This window comes from Microtus pennsylvanicus, chromosome 21 (genome assembly GCF_037038515.1).
Source record: "Microtus pennsylvanicus isolate mMicPen1 chromosome 21, mMicPen1.hap1, whole genome shotgun sequence".
In the NCBI taxonomy this organism is placed as follows: Eukaryota; Metazoa; Chordata; class Mammalia; order Rodentia; family Cricetidae; genus Microtus; species Microtus pennsylvanicus.
This window is the reverse complement of record NC_134599.1, coordinates 35,187,505-35,210,824: the sequence shown is the minus strand read 5'-3', so window position 1 is coordinate 35,210,824 and position 23,320 is coordinate 35,187,505. Positions and strand designations below refer to the sequence as shown.

General features: G+C 53.3%; 1 protein-coding gene across 6 annotated transcripts in view; it reads right to left on the bottom strand.

Moving 5' to 3' along the window:
• The window catches only part of Ttc7a (tetratricopeptide repeat domain 7A), a 106,386-nt gene that overhangs the window by 2,350 nt on the left and 80,716 nt on the right, over positions 1-23,320 (bottom strand). For 3 of the 6 annotated variants that reach the window (XM_075955596.1, XM_075955595.1, XM_075955594.1), the window contains 4 exons: positions 22,761-22,877; positions 19,558-19,652; positions 18,300-18,437; positions 11,196-11,398 (listed from right to left, as the gene is read on the bottom strand). In XM_075955596.1, coding sequence (XP_075811711.1) covers positions 11,196-11,398; positions 18,300-18,437; positions 19,558-19,652; positions 22,761-22,877 — 553 coding nt within the window. The remainder of the gene's footprint in view (positions 1-11,195; positions 11,399-18,299; positions 18,438-19,557; positions 19,653-22,760; positions 22,878-23,320) is intronic. The other 3 variants (XM_075955597.1, XM_075955593.1, XM_075955598.1) reach the window with 1 other exon arrangement.

The following is a 23,320-nucleotide window of genomic DNA, read 5'->3' as shown; positions in this document are numbered from 1 at the left end:
CTGCCCCTCACCCCAGAAGCACCAAGAGCGAAGGCACATCTAGTTTGTGACAAGGAGGGGAAGCTTCTCTGCTTGCATCAGAGCCAAGCACCCAGCAGAGCCCACGCTGGCAGCTGAGGGTCACGGGAGGGAGAGGGTTTAGGGACAGCAGCTGCTGAGGGGATGGATGAGTTAGAAGAGGCTCAGGGATGTAGAACCTGGAAGTCCAGGTCAGGAGGCGGGAAGCGCGGCCTTGCAGTTTAGCTCAACCGACTATTACCAGAACTAGGGGAAGTGCCAGAAATTGTCGCAAAGTGGGGGGGAGGGGGAGAAGTGAAACTGGCAGCCTTGAACACTCTCCCCCCACCCCCAAACACACACTGGGTACAAGGGACAGGGTGGAGGGGCATGAGGAAGGCTCAGGTCCCAGAAAGGCTATTCACTGATATCTGGCCAGGCTCTGAAGGCATCCCAAGATACCCAGAAGTAGGAGTGGAGGTAAATCTCCAGCTCTGACTTCCTGGGTAGGCAAGGGACCAGGGTGAGTGTGGGGAGCTGACTCTGTGCTTGAAGCCCCCTCTCTGCAGCCCGCCCACTGACGGCCATGTACATTTTTAGCTGGATTATTTTCCTCCTCCCTAAGCTCCAGAGAGTTAGGCCTTTGGTTGCTATGGAGATGCACCAGGAAAGATGTACATGGCTGACTTCATAAAGTCCTAAGAGAGCTTGGAACATGACCAATTAGGCAAGAAAGATGGTACTCAGGAAAACTGGGAAAAGGCTAGAGGTGCCGGCTGGAGGTCCTGGGGCCAGAAAGCAGGGAGGCAGAACTGACTTCCAGCATGGCACCTTCCTTTGACCCTAGCATAGACACGCCCAAGGAAGGACTTAGCAACCTCAAGCTGTAAAGAGCAGGTGGGGGCAGGGCGTAGCCTCCAAGGACTCTGCAACTAACCAGATACACACAGCTTGCTGACTCAGGGTTGCCAGAACCAGGGCAGTGCCTGGCTGGCCAGCAGTGCTCCAGGCCACACTGTTCCGTCCACAGGGCCCGGCCCGGGGCAGGACCTTGAGTAGCTCACGATGGAACAGGGCCCATAGGGTGGAGGAGGAAGGTTCTAGCAGATGGCTGCCAGACACCAAAATGGGAGGCCTGATGAGGCCTGTGAATGCTGACCACAGAGGCCGGAGGTGGCCAGCAGGGCCTACCAGAGAGGGCACTCTGAGCTTGCTTGATGGCACTCTTTTGCACAGCATGTTTTACTGGCAAGAAGAGTTCCATCGCAGAGGAGTTTGAAGCCCCCTGAATTTCTAGCTGAGCCTGGTGGTACAAGCCTGTCATCCCAGCCAACTTGGAGGCCGAGGCAGGAGCATAACAAGTTCAAAGCCTGCCTGGGCAGCAGAGTTCTAGGCTACCCTGGGGAACTTAGTGAGACCATATCAAAACAGAGGGAGCTGGGGGTGTAGCTCAGTGGTGTAGCACTTGCCCAGTGTGTGAGAGGCCTTATATTCAATCCCAGGACAACAGAGAGGAAAAGAACAAAAAACAAAAGCATGTTGGGAGGTGGCAGCGCACGCCTTTAATCCCAGCACTCAGGTGGCAGAGGCAGGCGGATCTCTGTGAGTTCGAGGCCAGCCTGGTCTACAAGAGCTAGTTCCAGGACAGGAACCAAAAGCTACAGAGAAACCCTGTCCTAAAAAACAAAACAACAACAACAACAAAAAAAACCCAAACCCAAACCCCAAACCAAACCAAAACAAAGGAAAGGTATGGGTGTATGGGAAGGAGCCAGAGTGTCTGCTGGCTGAACGTGAGTCTCAGAAGAGGTCAGAGGCCAGGGCTCAGCAGCCAGAAAGCCTGGCTGGGTTGAATCCCAGCTCTGCCATTGATGTCCTGTGACCCCCAGCAAGCATTCATCAACCTTCTCCTTATCTGTGAACTGGGGGATGGGACAGTCCTTCCTCACAGGGCCCTTGAGAATTCTGGAAGGAGGGATTTGGAGAAGGCACAGCCAGCTTCTCTGGAGGGGTACCGTGGGTGTGGGGCAGGGAAAGGCCAGCACTGCCCATGTCTTTAGAGGCGGGGAGACGCCAGGATCCTCTCTGTGAGGAAGGGCTGCGCAGTGGATCTGGCTCCTGCCCTCCTGCCCCAACATGCTGACCTTAGAACCTGAAAGAAGACACCAGGCCAGGCTGGGGTCAGGCGAAGGCTGGAGGCCCAAGGCCTGTAACAGAATCTGTGGCCACCTGCCCCTGACACCAGCAGCACTTGTGTTTGGTAGCAACTCAGCACTGTTTGCCGCCTGACAACTGGGTGGGACCCAACCACAGGAAGATGCAAGGTCTCACCTGCTGTCCCCAGCCTGGCTCTGTCCCCAGGGTCCATCAGCACCCTCCCGGCACTTTACTGGCTGTGAGAACAGGTCTCCAGGGAGATGGTGGGAACACAGAGCTGGTGTCTCAGTTCCGTCCCATCCACACACGTCCCCAGTGGAGTTGTGTGTCATCCCCTCCGCCCCCGCCTGTCCTTCATCTGCTGAGAGCCATCTAGTCCTGTAAGGAGGCCCTTAGCTTCTGACCCTTCACTGTGGTGCCATGACTGGGATTTGGTAGCCATGTACAAGTTATCTGTGACCATGGGATACTACAGTTGCAAGGCACACTTAGGCTAGAAACAGCCACCACTGGTGAGGGACAGGCCTAGGCTCAGTCTCCAGAAATCCCTGTCTCTAGTCCCTCTTTCCCCAGCTCTCAGGGTGGGTACCTCTGCTCTCATCCACATTTCAGGTCTCTGCTATCCTAGGAAGCCTTTCCTGAGATTAGCAAGCCTTAAGAGACACCACCTGTAATGGTAAAAATAAAACACTGCAGGTCCCTGAGTGGCGACAGTGGGCAGAGGGCACAAGACTGACGGAAAGGCACACCATGCAGAGTGAAGCCGGATTATTTATTTAGTGGGTTATGGAGGGGAAAGGGAAGGCGGGGGGGGGGGTAGAAGGGGAGAAGAGGAGAGAGAGAGAGAGAGGGGGCGGGGGAGGAGAGAAGTGGGGAGAAGGGAGTAAGGCAGAAGCTGCCTTTTGGGAGAGAGACGGAAGGGAAGGGGCTCAGACTGCAAGCAAAAGGTCAAGACCTCCCCACCCCAGCTTTTATCTTTCCTACCTTCTACTTTTCCTATCTTTCTAAATCCCTGGCACTTCCTCCTCCGGGCCCTGCCACTGAAGAATGACCTGCTGCATCTGGTCACTGGTGTACTTCAGAAATAGTTCTGATGATATCTTTGCTGTAAGTCTCCCATCTGCCTACGCGGCTAAATTGCAGTCTCCCGTCCCTATTTAAATTGTTCAAAGTTTAATGTGGCACCTCTCGAAGAGGCAGCTTCTGCCTCGCTCCCTTCTCCCCGCTTCCCTCTTCTCTCTCTCTCTCTCTCTCTCTCTCTCTCTCTCCCCCTCTCTCTGTTCTTTCCCCTTCCCCCTTCTTCCTTTTCCCTTCCCTTCCATAACCCACCAAATAAACACTCACTTCCTCTGCCCACCCATCTCAGTCTCTCACCCACCAGGCAGCTTCCTGCCTGGGATCCAGCTGCCTTCGTGGCCCACTGTGGTCTCGGGACCCGCTGCCCGCCACCACTCGGGAACCTGCGGCATGGTCTCATGGCCCACTGCCCACTGCTGCCACTCAGGGACCTGCAGCGTTTCTGCTGCTGCACCCCGCAGGGAACCTGCAGCATTTTACTTAAACCATAACACCACCTCCATACCACGTTAGGTCACTGTGGGACTCTTGTGTGCCTCTCCTGGCCTGTACTCTAGGGTGAGAGGAAGCGACATTTTCCTGCCAGCCTTTCTGCTCTAAGCGGGATAGCAGCTCAACAGAAGCCAGGTAGGAGGGACCTGGACACAGAGCCAGAGACACCTGGCTCAACCTTAAGGGCATCCTGAGGGACCTGTGCCTTGCTGAGGTCTGCTCAAGAGAGTCTGGAGACTGAGAGTCTAAGGGCATTTCCCTGTTAGGAGCCATGCTTTCTGTTGAGCTACAGATTAGAATTGAGGCTACAGTTTGGTGTAGAGAGTATCTTACTAGCCTTTCTAAGCTCTGTCACTTAACACTGTCTCATCCCCATTGATCCAGTGCCCTACCATGAGGTCTCCTAAAGTAGGGGCACAGCAGGAAGACCAGGCAGGGTTGGGCATGGCTCTATCATTTCTTAGGGAGCCTACCCTGGGAAGCAGTACTTAGTTCTAGGCCAGCTGTGGGACAAGCAAACTGTTCCTCCCCACCCATGCCCTAAAGTATTTATAGAAGCTATTTTGGGAATTTTCTTTCTGAGCTCCAGGCACATTCTTGGAATTCTGTAACAGCCTTTCCAGCTGGGAAGCTGGGAATCAGCTGGGAGGCTGCTGGAGACAGCAGCTCCCCGGTGGCCCTGTGTGAAGACGCTTCAGCAAGGAGGAGCCATTGCACTGGAAGGCGCCTCTTCAGGAGACTTGGGGAGGCTGCCTGCTTCCAGGTCAGTCCTGGCTCCAGGTTTGATCAGGGGTGTCACCTTCAGCCTGCCCAACCAGACTGGGGACACGCCCTTCTGTCCCACACCCCTTCCAGAACTAGAGTCCTAGGCCAGTTCCACTTCCCTGTTGGAAGCAAAGGACACAACTCTTCCCAGGTCCACCTTGTGTCCAAGTGATATACTAACCCCATGTCTCTTGAAGAGGCCCTTGCTGAGAAAGTGCCCAGATCCACTGGGAGCCCAGCCTAGGAGGGGTCTTCTAGGGTAGCTGGTGGCTGCTGCCCTTGTGTTGCCAAGCCCATGCCCATTCCTTTCTCTTTGTGGGTCTCTGGGGTGCAGTGTCCTAGTCTAGAGACCCAGCTGGCCTCTCTGACTGAATGGGGCTGTCTTCAGAGAAGCCTCTAGGCTAAGAGGCCAAAAGCACTGGACTGCCCAGAGGCAGGTCATATCTTGTGACTCTGGCTTACAGCAAACCAGGAAATGGAAGCCTTTGCCAGGCTCACCTCTGGTCAAGACTGGCCTTGACTCATTTCGAAGTCCCCAGGGGTAGAGTAGGAGGCTGCGTTTTCAGTGGAGTGAGAAATAGCCATTTGAGGACAGGGTGGCTTATTGGACAAGGGGGTTAATTAGCGGTTACCCTCTGTCGTAACCCCAGACAGTCTTTCCCATTCCTTTGTTGATAAAACGGATTCTGGAGCTAAATCGAGTCAACTGTGCCCAACTGTCATCATGATCTGAACCTGTGCCCAGCCAGGCAAGCTGGGCAGGAGGGGTGGGGGTGGAGGAGATTCTAAACCCTGGCCTGTCTGATGCTGGGGAGGTAGCACCTTGGACTAGCACCTCGCCCTCCGCTTCTGCTTGCTACAAGGAGCATGCCTCCAGGGAGACGTGGAGAGGAACTTCCAATGAAATCACCTCATCTGGGGATCAAACGGCCAAGACGGTCCTACTGAATGAACTTGTCTGCCAGACAGAAGCTTCAATCGATGGTTCCCCAAGCGCAGCCTCCACAGCCCCCCACCCCACCCCCATTCTCCCCAAAGACAAAATTTCTGGTCTTCCCATTTCCTCAGTTGCCTGTACTCCTCAAGCCATCCACTACCGCTCCCCTGAAGAGCCATTAGCACCCCGCTTTGGCCCCTGTGACCCAGGACACATGCAACCGAGGCAGATGGGTCTGGGGGCCCTGAGGTCTGGCAGATGGGTCTGGGGGCCCTGAGGTCTGGCAGATGGGTCTGGGGGCCCTGAGGTCTGTGTCATGTGTCATTGCTCTGTCCAACTTTAGGGGACCTTTACAAATGGCAGGGCACCAAGATTGACTTCTCAGCCTCTCAGCCACTCTTCCTCTGTAATGTCAACAGATGCTGAACCAGCCTGGCAGGGTGACAGCCCAGAGCGCAGGGCCAGGAGAACCAGCAGAGAGCCTCGCCAAAGCCTGCCACCACGGCACCTCTTCAACTACCTCAGATCAGCCAAGGTAAGAGACTGCAAGGCAAGGTCACAATCCCCACCTTCCCCCGGCTTGGGGCCTCTTGGGAGGCATCCACTCCACTCCTCTCCTTAGCTAAGGTCTGCATGGCCTTGCATTCTGTTCATTCGGCCCCATTCACAGGGTACGTGGGACCTGTGTCCTGAACACCTGTGCCTCGGCCACCTCTCTCTGAGGTACTTGGTGAGGAGCAGATTTGGTGCAACATGCCTCTGAGCTTGGCTCAACTGAGAGCAGCTGGACATGGCCCAGGAACTCCACTTCAGAGTGAGAAAGACCTTACGTGATGACTTATGCTCATTCTAACAGCAGCCTATATACTAGGCAGAGCCATCCCCATTTCACAGACAGGAACATTGAACCTCTGGAGAGGCAGGAACCTTGGCCAAGGTTAAACAGTGAGCAAGGCAAGGTGAACCTCAAGTGCAGGTCAGGTGGGCTTGAAAGCCACATTCAAAACTGGAGCCAGCTGCTGTACTGGGATCTTAGCTAACCAGCGCTAGAAGCAGTTCCAAAGGGAATTCTGACCTCTGTCTCGGCCTTCCTCTTCCTCCTTCCCTCCTCAGCTCCCAACTGATCATCAGTTTCCCCTGAAACTACAAGGCAATTTGCACCGAAGACCCTTACCCCACACTGATATGATGAAGTCCAACAGAAGCAAAGGCAGGACTAGCTCAGGCTGCTACCACTGTGGGACCCCATGCTGTCTGCACAGCTTCCAGCTCCTCTGAGCCCTAAAACATGCTTTGAAGTCACAAGGGCCAAAATTATATTCCCTTTGATATAAGAAAGAAAAAAGAAAAGCCTAGCAACATAATACCTAAGTTTTCTCATAACTTATGGTTGGACAAGGCTGGCCATCTCTGGTTTATCACTCTGAGAATCTGGTACCACCCCCCTCCAGGACTGGGAGAGCTTGGTGGGGATGCTCTACAGGCTTTTACAACCAGAGTCCACCTCTCTGGCCTCAGAACCCTGTTCTCAGTGCGACAGGGCGGGGGAAAATGTGCAAAGACGTCTCTGGGGCCACAGCCACTCCCGAGCCTGTCACGCGGCTGATACACACTGAGGAGTAGATCAATGAAGGAGAATAGTTTACGTCACTGTGCCATCAAGGAGGAGAGAGGTGGCCACACTGCTATCTCCCTGCCTTCCCAGGGCAGATGGAAGAAAACATCTGCATCCCTGGGCATTAGACTATGAGCCAAAGCTGGTACGGAAGGGTTTCCCACTATGACTGTGGTGCCCAAGGAGGAAAGGTTCTGGGAGAACCTGCAGCTAGTCCCCAATAAGAGAGCAAGAATCTGTGTCTCTGAAGTCCGTCCCTGGGAGAGCAAAGCAGGAGCTACCCACAACACCTTGCGTGCCCCCTCAGGGCTGAGTGCCTTGAGTTGTCTCCAGAGCAGAGAAGCACCTTACAATCCAAGGCAAGCCAAGGGTGGAGGGAGTGGGCCCACCTGTGGCCAGAGCTTGAGTCTTTAGTGGAGCTGAGACTGCAGAACGGACTAACATATGCCGCTTTGGCGAGGAGGCTATTCTGAGCTAATAGCAGCTGAAAAGAAGCAGACACAGGAGAAAGGTATTTACAAAGTCCCCTTCACCGCTACAGAGGGACAAAGGTTGGTTACAGAACTCAACATCAGGTCCACCATTAGCGTCCCATCTGGCCTCCCCAAACCTGCTGTCCCCAGAGTGTCAAGGTCCTACTCCTTTGCCTTGGCACCTCTCTAAGACTGTGGGTTTTCTGCTGAAGACTGTCTAGGAGAGCGTTCCAGACAACCTCGGAGACTGTCACTTCCCCCAGCCCCCAATCATTTACTACTGTCTGCTTCTTCTGTTCCTTTGACTTCTGTATGGTGGGGTGGGGAGTGAATGCGGCAACTCAGAAAGACGGAGGAAAATGATGTTCTCCTTCATTGTATTGGGAAATGGAGTCAAACGTCAACCTCAGCCTCAGGAACTATCGATGACCCTCCCTGTTAAGGTGTCAACGTAGGAACACCCTCCTGAGAGGGCTCTCACTGGCTTGGTCGGACCATTAGCCACTGTCTAGGCTCCTGTATCCCACTTTGTTGGAAGTGTCCAGTGCTACCGAGGAGTTCTGTGAGAGAGATGAAGGGTAAGAGCTTGGGGTTCCTTCCTGCCCTCTCTGAAGACCAACCCTCCTTCTCCGTGGACACTGACAAAGACTCTGCTTCTGTACTCATACTACATGGGGCACACAACGTCAACTACAGCCTTCCGCCAACACACGGAGTGCAAGTACTCTAGCCGAGGAGGGTTTCGGGTGGTGGAGGAAGGTGGAGACTGCCTGGCAGACACTCCTACTACCTGTGACAGCCTCTAGGACTAGACGGATCAGGGATCCTCTTGCTCTGGATTCTGCTGTGGGCACAGTACAGCGTTATGTCCCTGTCATTCCTCTCCCCCACCACCTCAGACGTAGAACTGCCAAGGAGGCAATGCCTTCATGCGAGCTCCCCCATCGCATCTTGGGAGGAAGACGGCAGACAGGGCAGCAAAACACCTGTCCCTGTCTTAGACACCTTCGCAGGTGTCTTCCCTTCTCCTGGTGTTTGCCAGCCCTGCCCTATGATGTGGGTTCAAACCTGGCCCCTAAACAGTACCCTAGGAATATCCCCACCCTCCTCTTTCCACACTCTGGGCAAGGGGGACTTCCCCATGACTTCAGAAGAATTTTCCAGCCCAGGCTTGTATGTGGCTGAAATCCCACGGGAAAGGATAGCTCTCCTGCTTGCACCCACGATAGGCAGTGTTTCTGTAAAGGCTCAGTGGTGTTGTACAGCTACAATGTCTTCCCTAGGAACCTGCCTTGGCAGTGACTTCATGGTGGGGGACCAATACCCTTCTTTGTACTTGTCTTTGGATAATTCTCTAAGGATGCATCTATCCCAGAATACACAAAACAATGTCTCTCTCATTCTCTGAAGATGGTTTTACAATCAATTCTTGGTCGAAATATCAAACTGGCCTAACCCACTAGAAATACTTTCCACTGTGTTATATCATATTTTAAAGATCCCAGGCTCCACTGATGTTTCAAAGCAGAGCTATGCTGTGATTGATTACCAATGTCTGTCAGTGAAGGGGCCTGGAGAATAGTGGTCTGTATGCTGTCTAAACCTCCTTTCCTATTTCACTGCAGACTTTCATGTGCATGATCTCATTTGATTAGAAGAACACTATAGTCTAGGGACCATTATTATCCATTTACAAAAGGGGGCATCGGGGACATGGAAGTTAAGTCTCCTTAAGTCCCCCAAGTAAACCAAGGCCAGACCCAGGATGAGAGCCCTGATGTCCCGAGTCTCGGGTCAGCACAAGGAAGACATTTAGATGAGGGGAACACTCGAATCAACATGCTAAAAGCATTCACACGTCTTTAGGAAAATATGCTTAGTAAATCTTCTCCAGGCTTGCAATTTGCTATTCTTTATGCATATGTGTGGGATGCTGGCAGGAACAAAGCCTGTGGAAAGGGGATGGGCTGCCCACGCAGGAGCCGACTGCCCCTCTGCTTGCTGGAAACTGAGGGTGGGCAGGCCTGGCTCCGACTTGCTCCAATTTCATTAAATCAGCAAGGCACCCCAGGAAGAGAAAAGGGACCATTTCAGTAACATCTGCAGGGAGCTACTCTGGACAGCTATTCAGTTACCATGGAAACCCATGGTTGGCAACTGCTTCAGTTTCAAGAAAATAGCTACAAACAATAATAAGCATAAATGAAAAATGGTACGCTGTTACTTCCAAATTGTTCTTGTTATTGGATTTTGCTGGGCTTGAGGGTTGAGACTGCAGGCTCATATCCGTGAATCATGCCAGCCCGGTCTTCCTCAGTAATCAGGTTTTCTGGACATGACCCCTAGTGAGGCATTAACCAGCTAAGCTGATGTCTGAAACGCAGGAGAAGGGGGATGTGCCTTGTAAAAACACCAAATGCCAGCTGGGCTGTCCACAGGATGGGAGGAAGCTATGAGAAGAGACAGGGCTGTGTGATGTGGCCTGCGATTTCTTTATCTGGGGCTCAAAATTCAAACAACCCAAGAGGAAAGCTGACAACAGGAGCGAGGGCTGAGCAGGGGATGTTTGCTTGGTTCTGTTTTCAAGGGCTACTGGGTAGAAATAATAGAAGATGCTTTGGTCTCTCAAGTGATTTCTTTAGTATACGCCTAAACTCTTTAAACCCAATTTGAAACCCAACCCTTCTGGCTTCTTGTCGGGGCTGCGTCCCCTTCTGGCAGTGGGAACCCTCTGACCACAGGAAACTATTCCCATCCTTGTGATCTCCCTGTGCCGGAAGTCAGGGGCACTGCAAGAACCATCCTCAAGGTGAGAGGGCAACCAACTGGAACCCAGACCTCAACAGGACCTAGATAACCATGGGCTCCGAAATGGTCCTTCCAAGACCACTCGTGCCTCTGCAGGTGGGCTTGCTTCCTGCTACTCCATCTGTCCTGATTTCCGTTCTCCAGAAGCAGCTACAGAAAGCAAGGGGAAGGTCATCTTTGGAGTCTAATTCTACAGGGTAAGAATCACAATGATGCTTCCCAGGCCGTAGAATCGTCACTGTATGGATAAGCAAAATCAAGGTTCAGAGACAGTGACTACCCATGATCACCTAAGGTAAAAGGTAGCTAAGACAGGCTACCAAACCTCCCTACCCGCGGGTGTTGTAGGTGTGCCACTGTGCCCTTGGTACCCGGGTCCGGAATCCACGTTCTAGAACTGGCGTCTGATGACCCAGGGCCATTTGCAGTATACACTCATGCTAGAACTGACGTGGCTCACCCTTGAGCACCCTAAGGAGACAGAGCTCCTATGGAATGGAAGAGGCAGCTCAAAGGTTGGGGAGAGTCTGAGGACCCTCATACAAGGCATTTGGGGAAATGTCTAGAGTCTGGGTTAGCTCCCAGGGTCAGGTTCTAACAAGTGTCCATGGAATCTTTGGATGTAGATCACATAGAGAATTACACAACAACATGGAAGCCACAAAAAATGCCAACCACAACCCTTCTAGATTTTTTTTCATCAATGTAGACTCTGATAGGAGGGAAATAGCTCACACCTATAAGACATATAAGATGCCTCTCACAGCAGAGCTGGCAGGAAGTCACTTTCTAGAGACGCCCAGTGGCAGCGGCGGTAGCAGCAAGGTGCTAGTCTGAAGGGTGAAGCGACGGGCAAGGAGGGAGGGTGACTCACCAGGCTGCACATGATGCACACGCCGTCCGGGTTCACTGTGAGCGCCTCCTTGTACAGCTGCTTTGCCTCTTCCAAGTTGCCCTTCACCTCAGCCAGCCGGCCCCGCATGTAGAGCACCGAGTGAGAGGTGGGGAAGAGGCCAGCAGCCTCCTGGATGCAGAAACCTGCTTCCTTGAGGTGTCTCTGCTCCATGAACAGCTCAGCTGTGAAAACAGAAGCCGAGGGAAGTGTGAGTGGGGGTTTAGTCAAAGGGAGCGGCCCCAGCCCACATCCCTGAGCCCAGAAAGCTGAGGCTGAGCCAAGGAGTCACGACCCAGGGCTGCCTTGCTGTGAAGTGCTCTAAGTGTCCACTCTGTCTGTCACCATGCGGGGTACAAACTGCCTCAGCCAAGGCCACAGAAACCCTAGAGAAAGTACTTTCACCATCCCACTTTAGAAACCCAGAACCACAGAGAGAGCATAAGGGATGGAGTTCATGTCAGGCTGCCTGACTTTAGACCCAGCACTGGGGAACAGTGTGGCCCAGGGTTAAATGCGTGCTTGCTTGCACGTCTTTGACACAGGTCTCAGTCTGTCCTCGCTTTTGTTCATTGCTTCTCTGGGCAGAGGGCAGGATGGGAAGAGACCTGGTGACAATCCTGGAGGCCTCTCAGTCTCGAAGCAGAGTAACTGAGGGCGTATACTGGGCCCTGGCGTGCTCAGGATGAGGTGGGAGCGTGCTTGGAGCCCAGGAGAACCAAATGCTGTGGAGGACGGGGACAGAGCGATCGGGGGGCCTCTGCTGAGGACACGAAGCTCACGTCAAGTGGCACAGGGGCAAGGCTACCTCCTGGTCTGAAGGAGGCAGACTGGGGCTTGCCAAGCCCCAACCTCACAAGCTATTCTGTCTCATTAACCCTCACAGGCAGGCTCAGAGGGAGGCGTGCGTCATTAGGGTTTTCACCATAAACAGCGAAGCTGAGGTGAGGAGGGCCTTGCTCCAGTTCCTCACAGAGGAAGGACAATTGCAGAACCGGCTTCCCCTCCCCCCACAGCCTCTCTCTCTCTCTCTCTCTCTCTCTCTCTCTCTCTCTCACACACACACACACACACACACACACACACACACGCACACACACGGCCAGCAGTCAGCATCAGATCTTCATGAAGGGCTAGGGGAAGAGGTGCGGTTTCTCCTGTCTCCAGGCAGACCACAGAATTGTGCATTCAGCCCCGCACCGCACAGGCGTTCGCCCACTCCAGACGCTTTTAGACACGCTGCTTGCTGGCCCACTTTGTCTTCTTTCCAAGCGGCCCCCAGGGCTCGGCTGCCCCCTCCCGGAGCCGGTGCCCATGCGGAAGTCACAGAAGGATGGCAACACAGATGGGGAGCGCGGGAGGCCAGCAGAGTCTGCCTTGCGGCTCTGCCAAGAGCTTTTCCTAGCACAGGCTGAATGCTGAGGTTACACCAGTTCAGAGCATGTCTGGGGGTAGGGACGGAACTCCCAGGAAGAGGTGGACAGACCTGGCTCTGTCAGGAAGACAGCCTAATGAACTGCAGTATACAGTGGGAGGGGTTCTCAGGCAGGAAGGCTACCTCAAGTTCATTGTATAATCCAATCAGCTTGCCTCATCTCAAAATATTACAGAGAGCATTTGGAGCACTTTATTTTTTTCCCCAATGATGGTAAGGAGCTGTGATAATCTGAGAAAGAAAAATCAGAGGAAACAAACTCTCATGCTGTGGTTAGAGGGACGGGTAGACATTCAAGGCCCCTATCCTCAGAGGGAGTGGCGAGCCAGGATCGGGCGGGGCTGGTCAGTGGACAGGGATCTGGCCGTCTCCCTATCATTCCCCTTTTCTACTCTCCTATTGAGCCGCTACCGGGGCCTTGGCACAGGCTCTATTTATAATGGAGTATATAATGCACAGCTCTATCAAACACAGACTACATGTCCAGTCCACCCATAAGGAAGAAAACAGGGGAGTGGCAGTGGCAACTGAGTCCAGGACAGTGAAATGACAGGGACAGGCTGGGCCAGGTCAGTGCCACAGGGGTGTGGTCAGGAAGCTTTTTCTAGAGGAGTTCACATTTGAGCAGGTAGAGAGAAGGGAGGACTGTGTTAGAAGCCCCAGGGTACAGTGGAAACGGGTGCGGTATAAGGCTTGGTGCGGGTGGATGCCTACGTCACACACACACCAGCAGCTGTGGGTGAGTTCTCCGGGAGGCGCTCTGAGAATCTAGGGTCAGACTCTTCATGCCCACATCTCGCTCAGCAGCCAGCCAGGCTGGGCCCACTTGGCTCTGTCGTGTCTCATTAAGCTGTTTACAACTTGCTGCTCTGCCTCCAAGTGCCCAGGAGACCGTCCCTGGTCCTCGCCTTGGGTACTCCTCAGTGTGTTCACATCAACAGATTTCAATTAGTGCTGGGGGCCCTGGGGCTTTCTGAGGCCCTGGGCCCTGCCGAAAAGCCATATACCAAGGACCCCTCCCTGAGAAGTGGGCTCCTCTGCCCTCTGATGGGTCTCTTTGGCACTCAGGCAGGTCTCCTGAGGGCTCTGGCCACAAGGCCTCACACAGGTTCTGGGGGCTTCAGTGTACCTAGCATGTCTTCATAACCTCCGTGTCCCTGGGCAGGTGCTCCTAGCTACTGCTTGCTGTTTTACCAAACATGGTGCTCTTAGCCAGTCAGCCGGCCAGCCGGCCAGCCAGCCAACCACGACTGCAGCAGGAGCCTGGTGGCATGGTGCCCACCACTGCCCGGATCCTCTACCTCAGACGGCTGTCAGGCCTGCCACGCCCACACCCATGTGCTCCCCTGGCCAGGGCTGGGTTAGCACTCAGTGCTTAGCCTTATCTATGGCAGTGCGCAAGCCTTTGTTCCTGCCTGTCAAAGTACATTCCGCCCCCAGCTCCTTTTCTCTCTTCCTCCCTTCTTTTCCCTCCCTGCCACCGGCTCAGGCTCAGCCTCCTCTTCAGTCTTGGCTCTTGGTTCCCTCACTACCCTCCTCTGGGTACAAGTGGAAAACAGCTGCTCCCTGGAGCTTTGCAAGTCCCTCTTATTGTTCTCAGAGGCAGCCTGGCTTAACCCTGCACCCAGAGCTGGTTCAAGTAGCCCCGCCACTCCTGCCAAAATGAGGGCTCTAGGCCCCAGGCTGGGGGCTCATTTCACTCTCTAAGGCCTTTCCCGTACTCTTGTGCAACAGGGAGGGTCTTGTCCTCAGGCTGGCCCTATGCTGGGAAGCAGGGGACCCTTCCGGGACCTCAGGGCCTTTTCAGGTGAGAACCTGTCAAGACCTCCTCCGAAAATGGAGGGAGCTGTGCATGGCCTGGGACAAGAGCGAAATAGATAAGGCTCTAAAACAGTGCTTCTTGAGCCGGGCGGTGGTGGCGCACGCCTTTAATCCCAGCACTCAGGAGGCAGAGGCAGGCGGATCTCTGTGAGTTCGAGACCAGCCTGGTCTACAGAGCTAGTTCCAGGACAGGCTCCAAAGCCACAGAAAAACCCTGTCTGGAAAAACCAAAAAATAAATAAATAAAATAAAACAGTGCTTCTTAACCTGTGGGCCATGACCCCCGTGGGTCCAACGGCCCTTTCATGTGTCAGATATTTATATTACAATTCATAACAGCAGCAAAATCACAGCTATGAGGTAGCAATGAAATAATTTTATGGTTTGGGTCACTGCAGCAGGAGGAGCTGTAGTAAAGGATGTAGGTAGCATCAGGAAGGTGAGAACCACTGGTCTAAAAGGAATCTCCCCTGCCTGGCCTTGACCTCCAACGGTGAGGACATATTCATCCATCTCAAAGAAGGTAAGCATGGCTCCCCATGAAGCAGGAGGTGTGGACACTCAGGACAGAACAAAGGACTGTGGGAATGGGGCAGAGAAAAATCAGAGGGTCACAGAGGATCCCAAAGAAGAACACGCCCCCTCCCAGCACTGAGCCCCCCCAGCACTGAGCCCCAGGCAGCACAGGTGTGACAGTCAGGGCCCAGGACCCCACTGTTCTGAATGTGGGAAGGAGGGGAGAATAAATGTTAGAGGAGCCCTCCACAGCACCAAAGCAGGAGGAGCAAGAAGGGTAGGAGCCAGGCAAAGAGTCAAGGAAGACAGGAAATGAATGAGGAGCAAAGATGGATAAGGGGAGGGAAGGTTGAAGCCAGGCAGCTTTTGCGGCCCTTTTTCTACCCCATGCTCTCAGCCTGGCTCTGCCCTGAAGGTCAGGGTCCCTCCTAAGAGCTGATGTAACTATAGTGAACATCAACTCTCTCTCTCTCTCTCTCTCTCTCTCTCTCTCTCTCACACACACACACACACACACACACACACACACACCCGCAGTGGCTTACACGTGCAGGATGAGGTCCTTAAAGCTCTCAGATAATATGACTTACTGGGGTTTGGAGGCTAGGTCAGCTTCCTACAAATGCAGAGAGCCTAGAGCTGTCTGGGAGTCCTTGGATCTTCAGGGCAGGGGAAGTCCCTGTGTGTGTCCTTACCCTTCTCTCTGGTACACTGTAAGCTGACAGAGATGCTCTCAGTAGTGAGTGTGTGTGTGTGTGTGTGTGTGTGTGTGTGTGTGTTGCTCTTACGGAAAGGACCTCTGCACACTGAAGATTCTGGAACACACAAGGGTCTGGCAGCAGCTTTCTCATTCTAACAGACCCATAGCCCAGGAAGCAGGACCCCTACTGCTAGCCTCAGTGCAAACCCTCCTGGAATCTGGGGAGCCTGAGGGAGTGGAAGAAGAAAGGAAGTGTGGGAGAGAAAGGGCGTGACGTTCCCAGTCAGTTTTCACAGTGGACCTGATTTGACAGATTCGGCTGCAGTTTATCCCAAACCAAACTTAGCTCATTCAGAAGTGATGGAGAATCCCCCCCCCACACACAATATAGTATCTGTGAGCATTAGTGTGTGGAGGGTGGGAGTGGAGGGGAGAGTATGTATGGGGGGTGCTGACCACAATACGCTTAGCCTGGGCCAGGTGGGGCAGTGTGGGGACCTGGTCCTGGCAGCTTCCTCCAGCAGGTATTCAGGACATGCTGGTGAAGATGGCAGCCCAGGGTCAGAGGGTACAAGTGGGTCCTGACATGATGAGGTGCCGAGGACACATTCTCTCACTCCCATTGAAGCTGTACGGCTGTCTATTTCCTGCTTCCGGAAGAACGGATCTCATGATTCATAGCGAGGCTTGGGGACATGCGGAATAATGTCAGAGTCCTTTGCAGTTAGGGACAGTCAAATAACGGAGCCCCGGCCAGTGACTCATAGGGTGAAGGGATACATGGAGATTCTACGGTGTGTCCTTATGAGAAGAGGGAGGGGACTTTTCCTCCATGTTTATCTCTTGCCTCAGAATGTGAGTGTGGCGAGGAGCCGCTGTGAACCGCAGGGATGTGAGCAGTGCCCTAGAGAAGGCAGAGTGTCACTCAAGGTTGCCCTTTCTGTATTGTTGAAGCAGGCTTCTCCCTTGCAGAAGGCACCAGAGTTTTGGATCTGTGACCACACCCGCTCAATCCGCTGTGACTATGCTTTCTTCTGTGTCCAGAGGCTGCTCTCAGACGTCTCTGTGCAGTGACATCAGGATAATGTCCAGAGCAGAAAGGCTGACCCGTGACTCACTGAAGGGCATGTGTCCGTAGTGACACACCACGTTTTGCTCCAGGTTCCGACAGGCCTTTCACCTTTCCCTTTTCTTGGAGTTAACAGGCAATACACCTGGAAACCCAAGGTGGCTTCAGATGCACCCAAGTGCAAATCCCAAACACACCAGGAAAACAAAAGGCCTAGAGAGCTACCGTCAGAGGGCCATGTGGCAGTCCGTGGAGCTCCCATGACCATGCTGACCCGGCAGCAAGGGCTCTGTTCCACCTCTCAGAGGCTGGGATGGCTTCACTGTTAATCGCACCTCTCCCTCCCTCGACATTCCCTTTCCGAGTGCCGCCCAACCCAGAGCAACCCTGAGATGCGAAGTGGGGCAGTATTTGCATTACATTACAGTCACAATGCTGTTCTGTCTAGGCTTTCTATGAATCCAGGTCCATTCTTCTTCTCTCCAGATTCAGAGTCCAGGACCAGAGTGGGGACAGGCTGCACACTGATGTGTCCACATGTGGAAAGCATGCCACGGGTAGCACTGGGTCCTCATCAGTGAGCATTCTGACTGACTGCCATCACCACCTATCCAGGGAACTGCCTATTGCTTCCTCTTGCTTTCTCCTCCATCCCCCTCCTTGGGGACGATTAGCCCACTCCTGTGAGAACAGGAAGGAGGATAAGATGAACCCAGAGAAAACAGGGCCTGGGGGCCCAGTCTTCGGCAGTTTGGGAGCCTGGTAGGCTTAGGTCTCCTCTCATCTTCTTGTACTGTGTGGGAGACATATTAGTCTCCTATTCGGCCTTATTCTTTTCCCTGTAACCCTTCACACCACGGTCAGGTTAAGTTGCCAAACACCCTACAATGTGCCACTCCTTGGCATTTCTGGGCCAAACACACACTCGGTAGGTGCCTCACAGCCACACCGTGAACCGGAAGGAGGCTACCGAAGCCATGTCCTAGCTGCCGAGCGCCCATGATGTGCCGTGCTGACTGCTCTAACTTGTGAGTCATTTCAGACCAGGGCTAGCCGGTTGTCAGCCGGCACAGGATCTGATCTGGGTGACCTGAGCCAGGGCTTCCGGAATCCTATCCCTCTAGCACTCATTTGCCTGTGGGAACAGTGCTGGCCGGAGCCCGAGAGGTATGTCACCTGGACAGCAGTCTCCGTGCATTAGCCCTCTCCTGACCTCAAACCTCGCCTATCAGGGGGCTTCACCCCACTGGGCAAAGAAGAAAATCCACAGCCAGCCAGACAAGAGACAAGCAGAAACCTCAGAGGAGGAACATTCTTCTCCTGGGGCCCTAGACAAGATGCTAGGATCTGAATTCTGAGTGCAAACATTCTCTGAGGTTAGGAGGGGGAGGCTAAAGCGGGGAGGGAGGAAAGAAAGTGAGTTGGGAAACAGAACTATAGAACTAAGAGTCTAACTTCATAAGCCTCCTCGGAAATCTCATTCTCCCCATCATCCTCAAGGACAAGGCCAGGTCTCTGGGCATCGGTGGCTCAGGGGACACTCACCGGCCTGGAGCCAGATCTGTTCCAGTGTGGTCCATAGCTGCATGGGGCCCTGCTTCAGGACTGAGGTTGTTATGGTCAGCTCCGACATGGCCTCCTCCAGCCTCGAGGCTGCAATAGATGATGCCCTCCGAGAGCCTGCTGAACAAGAGGGCAAGGGCTGAACGGAACTCAGGATAGGACAGCTGCCACACACCAGCTCACAGACCCTAGGGAGGGTCTTCTTCTGCCTGTTCCTCTCCCCAGGGAGCAGCGTGCATCTGAAGAGGTAATTTGGCAAAAATCCCACTGAGAATTTATCCCGGGGAAAACAATCCTAAGTGTCCGCAAAGATGCTCACTTGACTCCTGCCTTTAATATGGAACACAGAAACCCCCACATGTTCAACAACAGGGAATGGGTAAAGCAAGTGAAAGTGTAATCACGCAAGGCTCTGAAGACACACAACCAACACGCCGGTATGGCACAGTTATGTAAGGGCCTTCACGTTCTCCAGGTGAGTGGAGACCACTTGTCACAACACAGTCACCCTGAAACAACTAACTGTAGGCGTGCCTCAAAAGAGTTCCAGAGATTTTCCAAGTAGATGGCAGGTAAGAGGAGGGATGATTTTTCTCTTCTTTGGTGATCTTGACTTCCTGTCTTTGAAGTACACACTTTTCGCATATGTTAAGACCCTATCCATCTGAAGCTGGGAAGCCAAAGATCCTTGGGCACTGGCTCGCGGCTAACCTAGGCCCTCAGAGAACCTTTCTTGCTGTGGCCGTAGGTGGTGCAGGCCCTGCTCGGGATTTATAAGCTGTTGACATTTGAAATTCCCATGCAGGTGAAACAAGAGCATGTTCTCTTCCTCAGAGGCAATAAAGGCTCCAATAAACCCAGGAGGCCTCAAAACAAACCACAGATGACTGGTTTACGAGACAAGAGCATGGGAAGCCCTGATAACTGGACGTGATTCTCTTTAATTATAAGGACCCCCACCCCCACACCATGCCCTTCCTTGGGGACAGTGGGTCCCCAAGCAGCCAGGCACTGTGGTGGTGTTTCTGGCGTCAAGCCCTGGGCTTGCTTAGTGAGATCTACTCCATCTGTCTTAACAACAAAGCCTAGCTTAACTCACATCCAAGGATCTGTCCCATTCTCCCAATTCACTCTGCTGAGGAGGCACGGGCTTTCTTCTGTTGCCCACGATGGGTGGCCACCACCCATCTTTGGGCCAATTGCCAGCCCCACCCAGAGCCAAGATCAACCCCGACCTTACCGGATTCTGCATCATGCGCATCTGGCAGGGTCAGGTGAATGCCGTTCTGCTTTTTCACTGTGAGGCCCTCAAAGCTGCCATCCCTTTCCAGGCCTCTGGAAGGCAAAGGAGGGCAGAATTCCATGACGCAGACGACCGGCACCCCCAGGTCCAGCAGGGAGCAAGAGGGAACCCCATCTCAGCAGACTCTGAGGCCAAAAGTTCAAGCTCAAGAAATAGAGCAAAGCCAGAATGGTAGGGAATGACAGAGACAAGCAGGACAGACAGACCAGCATGGGTCCAGGACACACAGGTCGACGTGTACACACCACAGTGTCCATGCCCTCTTTTAAGGTGAGGCCTCTACCCCTGGGCACAGGGACTGCTTGCTGGCTTCTGTCTGAGGACGGCCTGGGTGAAAGTCCAGGAGCCACCCGCTGCAATGGAATCCTCAGACTGCCCAGTAGCCCCAGAGGAGCTCCGACTGGCAGGCAAACAAACCTGGTGGTCTCATTTTGGTTTCCATCCATTTCTCTAAGCTCCTGCACCTCCCACCCCATAGGGGGGGCTTTCATTTTCTCAGGGTGGGAGGTGTGGGGAGCCAGTGAGGTAACTTTGCTCAGAAAGGTAGCTGCTGTTGCATTCTTGGTCAGGCCCCCCCCACCCCCACCCATGGCCAAGGAAGCCAATGGCACTTGGCATGGGTTGAGGAAACTTCAGGAAAGCCACTACAGAAAAGGTTCCAGAAGGTGTCTTCCCGCTGGAGGTACACTAAGATGCTGCCTCCAAAGATGATGGAGCCACAGTCCAGGGGATCTTTGTTGTCCTACCTCGGGTTCACACTGGTCCTGACATGGTTTGTAGATGCTCAGCCATCTTAAATAGGCTTCGGAGGAAACCATCTCTCCAACATAGCAGATCAGGGATGGTTCCTTTCCTTTGCCACTGTGGTGGTTTGAATAAGACTGGCTCCCATAGGCTCTTATATTTGAATGCTAGTAGCCGGGGAGGGGCATTATTTGAAAGAATTAGGATTAGGAGGTGAGGCCTTCTTGGAGGAAATGTGTCACTGAGGGAGGGCTCTGAGGTTTCAAGCCCAGTCAGTCAGTCTGTCTCCTGCAAGCACTAGCTCTCTCTCCCTCTCTCCCTGAAGGTCAAGATGCAGCTCTCAGCTACTGCTTCCGCACCATGCCTGCTTGCCTGCCTGCCTGCCTGCCTGCCAGTATGCCTCCTGCTCTAATGAAAATGGACAAAGCCCCTGAAACTGTAAACCAGCCCCCAACAAATGGTTTCTTTTTCAAAGTTGCCTTGGGTATGGTGTCCCTTCACAGCAACAGAACAGTGACCAAGACTTTCTTTTCCTAATTCTGGAAGCACCTGAGTGGGGAGATCAATGAGCCAGGGACGTGAGGCCAAAATGATGTCCTGCTCCTCCTCGCCTGACTTTTCTCATGGTCCTTTTCTTCTGTAACGCGCAGAATGTGTGGCTCACAAGCTAAGAACGGACACCTGGACAGGAGCCTCGTTTAGAGCTCAATTCCATAAGTGCTCATCATACTTCTTCTCTTCTCCCACAAGCGATCCTCTCCTAAGGCATCGAAACACTGCATTCTGGGGCACTCTGCTGCACAGTTTAAGGCTAACATGGCACGTGTTACTTCAAGTACCCTATACCAGGGGGCTGGAGAGATTGGCTTAGCAGTTAAGAGCATTGCCTGCTCTTCCAAAGGTCCTGAGTTCAGTTCCCAGCAACCACATGGTGGCTCACAACCATCTGTAATGAGGTCTGGTGCCCTCTTCTGGCCTGCAGGCATACAAGCGGACAGAATATTGTATACATAATAAATAAATAAATAAATAATTTTTTTTTAAAAAAAAAGAAGTACTCTATACCAGATAGGGAGATGTGCCAAGCTAAGCAAGCCATCAAGACTATTACAGATAGGGCTGAGCGGCTGCTGAGAGGCAGTAGCTTCACGAAGGAGGGACTGGGGGTGATGAGAACATCGGGCCAGCAGCATGGTGTGTGCAGAACACAGGGGTGCTGGGTGGGAGTGGTGTAGGCTGGCAAGGTCCATGGGTGTGTAGATCAGACCCTCGCACTGCGCATTTTGGTCTTGGTTTATGATTGCCCAAAATTAGATTTTCCAAGCACTGGCTTCTGGTTTATGGCTCTAGGTATCATAGAAACCCTCCTCCCTGTCTCCTGGGGCAGCCAGGAAGGGACTGGATCCAGATTTGTCCTGCTATATGTTGGAGTGAGAGTTGTGGCAGCTTCCTGAGGAGGTGCTCTGCACTGTGAGCTCCACCAGCCTCCCGGGACAGAATGGAGTATGTGCCCCTAGGAGAACACCTGGCATCTGCACAGCCTGCTTTCTGAGTCAAAGCTACCAGTCTCTGGGTCCTTGTCTAGACTGGCCACTTGGATGTGCAGCCTACCCGCCAGCCAGATAAGGAGCAGCCAGCTCCAGGGCCACTCCTCTGCGAACTGAGTCAGGCTTTGCTGTTCCAGCAAAGGCATTTGAATGCAAATCCACCTATACCGGAGAACAGTGCATGGGCTTACGGTGCTCATCGCCAGGGAGGAAGGTTTCTACTCCTTACGTGAAAAATCCATCACCCACAGCTCTCTGGAAGTTTCTACCCATTCGTTCTGCCCTGCTCCAGAATCTCCCAGGCCTGGGAGCTTGCAAAGGTAGGGCTGTCTGAGGTTTTTTAACTCCATGCTATTTCCCTGGTCCTCCTCTGACTTCACGAGGAGAATGGAGGACTTCTAGGTCCCAGAGTCCTGTGCACATGCTCCATGGTCTGGAACTCAGGGTTTGCCTCCCAGTACTGTCATCTGACAGGTAAGTGGCAAATTAGACAAAGGCTCTGAATCTCAGCCTCGGACAACACAGAAGACATAAGTGGCTGATATGTCACATAAAGCAAGAAGCCCAGGACCTGACTCAGGGGCTCAATGATGGCTTTTCTACTTTCTCACCACCCTGAGCTCTATCTTCTAACCAGGGCTTTGTGTGTGGTACAGAGGATTGTCAAGGGATTAAAACTGAGCCATGAATATAAAAATCCCTGAACACTGAGTTTGACATCTCCACCCAAACCAACAACCATGTTTTGTAGGTACCGTGGCCTTCCAGACAACTGTTAGCCTGGCAGCCACCACCTGCCAACCCTGCCCTCTAACCTGGAGCAACCCAAGGGGCAATGACAGCACTTACCCCAGCTGAGAGAAGTTGTAGAGGGTCTGCCACAGCCTCAGCATTTGCCTGCAGGTCACGAGGGCTTCCTCCGGCCCTTTCAGAACCTGCTCCAGCTTCACCTTGGTGAACATCAGGCTATGGGGAAGGAGAGGCACAGTCAGCAGGCCCTGGTGAGGCTTGCCTCCAACGATGGGGCTGACGGAGGGGGTGGTGACCCCATTGCTCACTTCTCCAGCCCACAGCAGGCATAACCTCTGTCCCACCCATCAGACATTTTCTCCATGCCTCCATTTCTTCCCATCTTTACAGCATTTGCCGGTGCCCCCCCTGGTCACCCTAGCACCTGCCCTTGATCAGACACTATCATCTCTCAAATCTGTGACTCCCAGCCCCAGCCTGGTGTGTTCTGCCCCTTTACAAGCTGAGCTAAGCAACACCTTGAGTCCTACCAACACATGGCTAGGATTTCTACTTCTGTGCCCAACGAGGCAGAGGATGGACCCTCAATAAGAGCCACACTTAGAAAGCAGGCTTTTAGCTTGGGTGTTTTGCCTTGCATGTGTGTCTGGGTCACACTC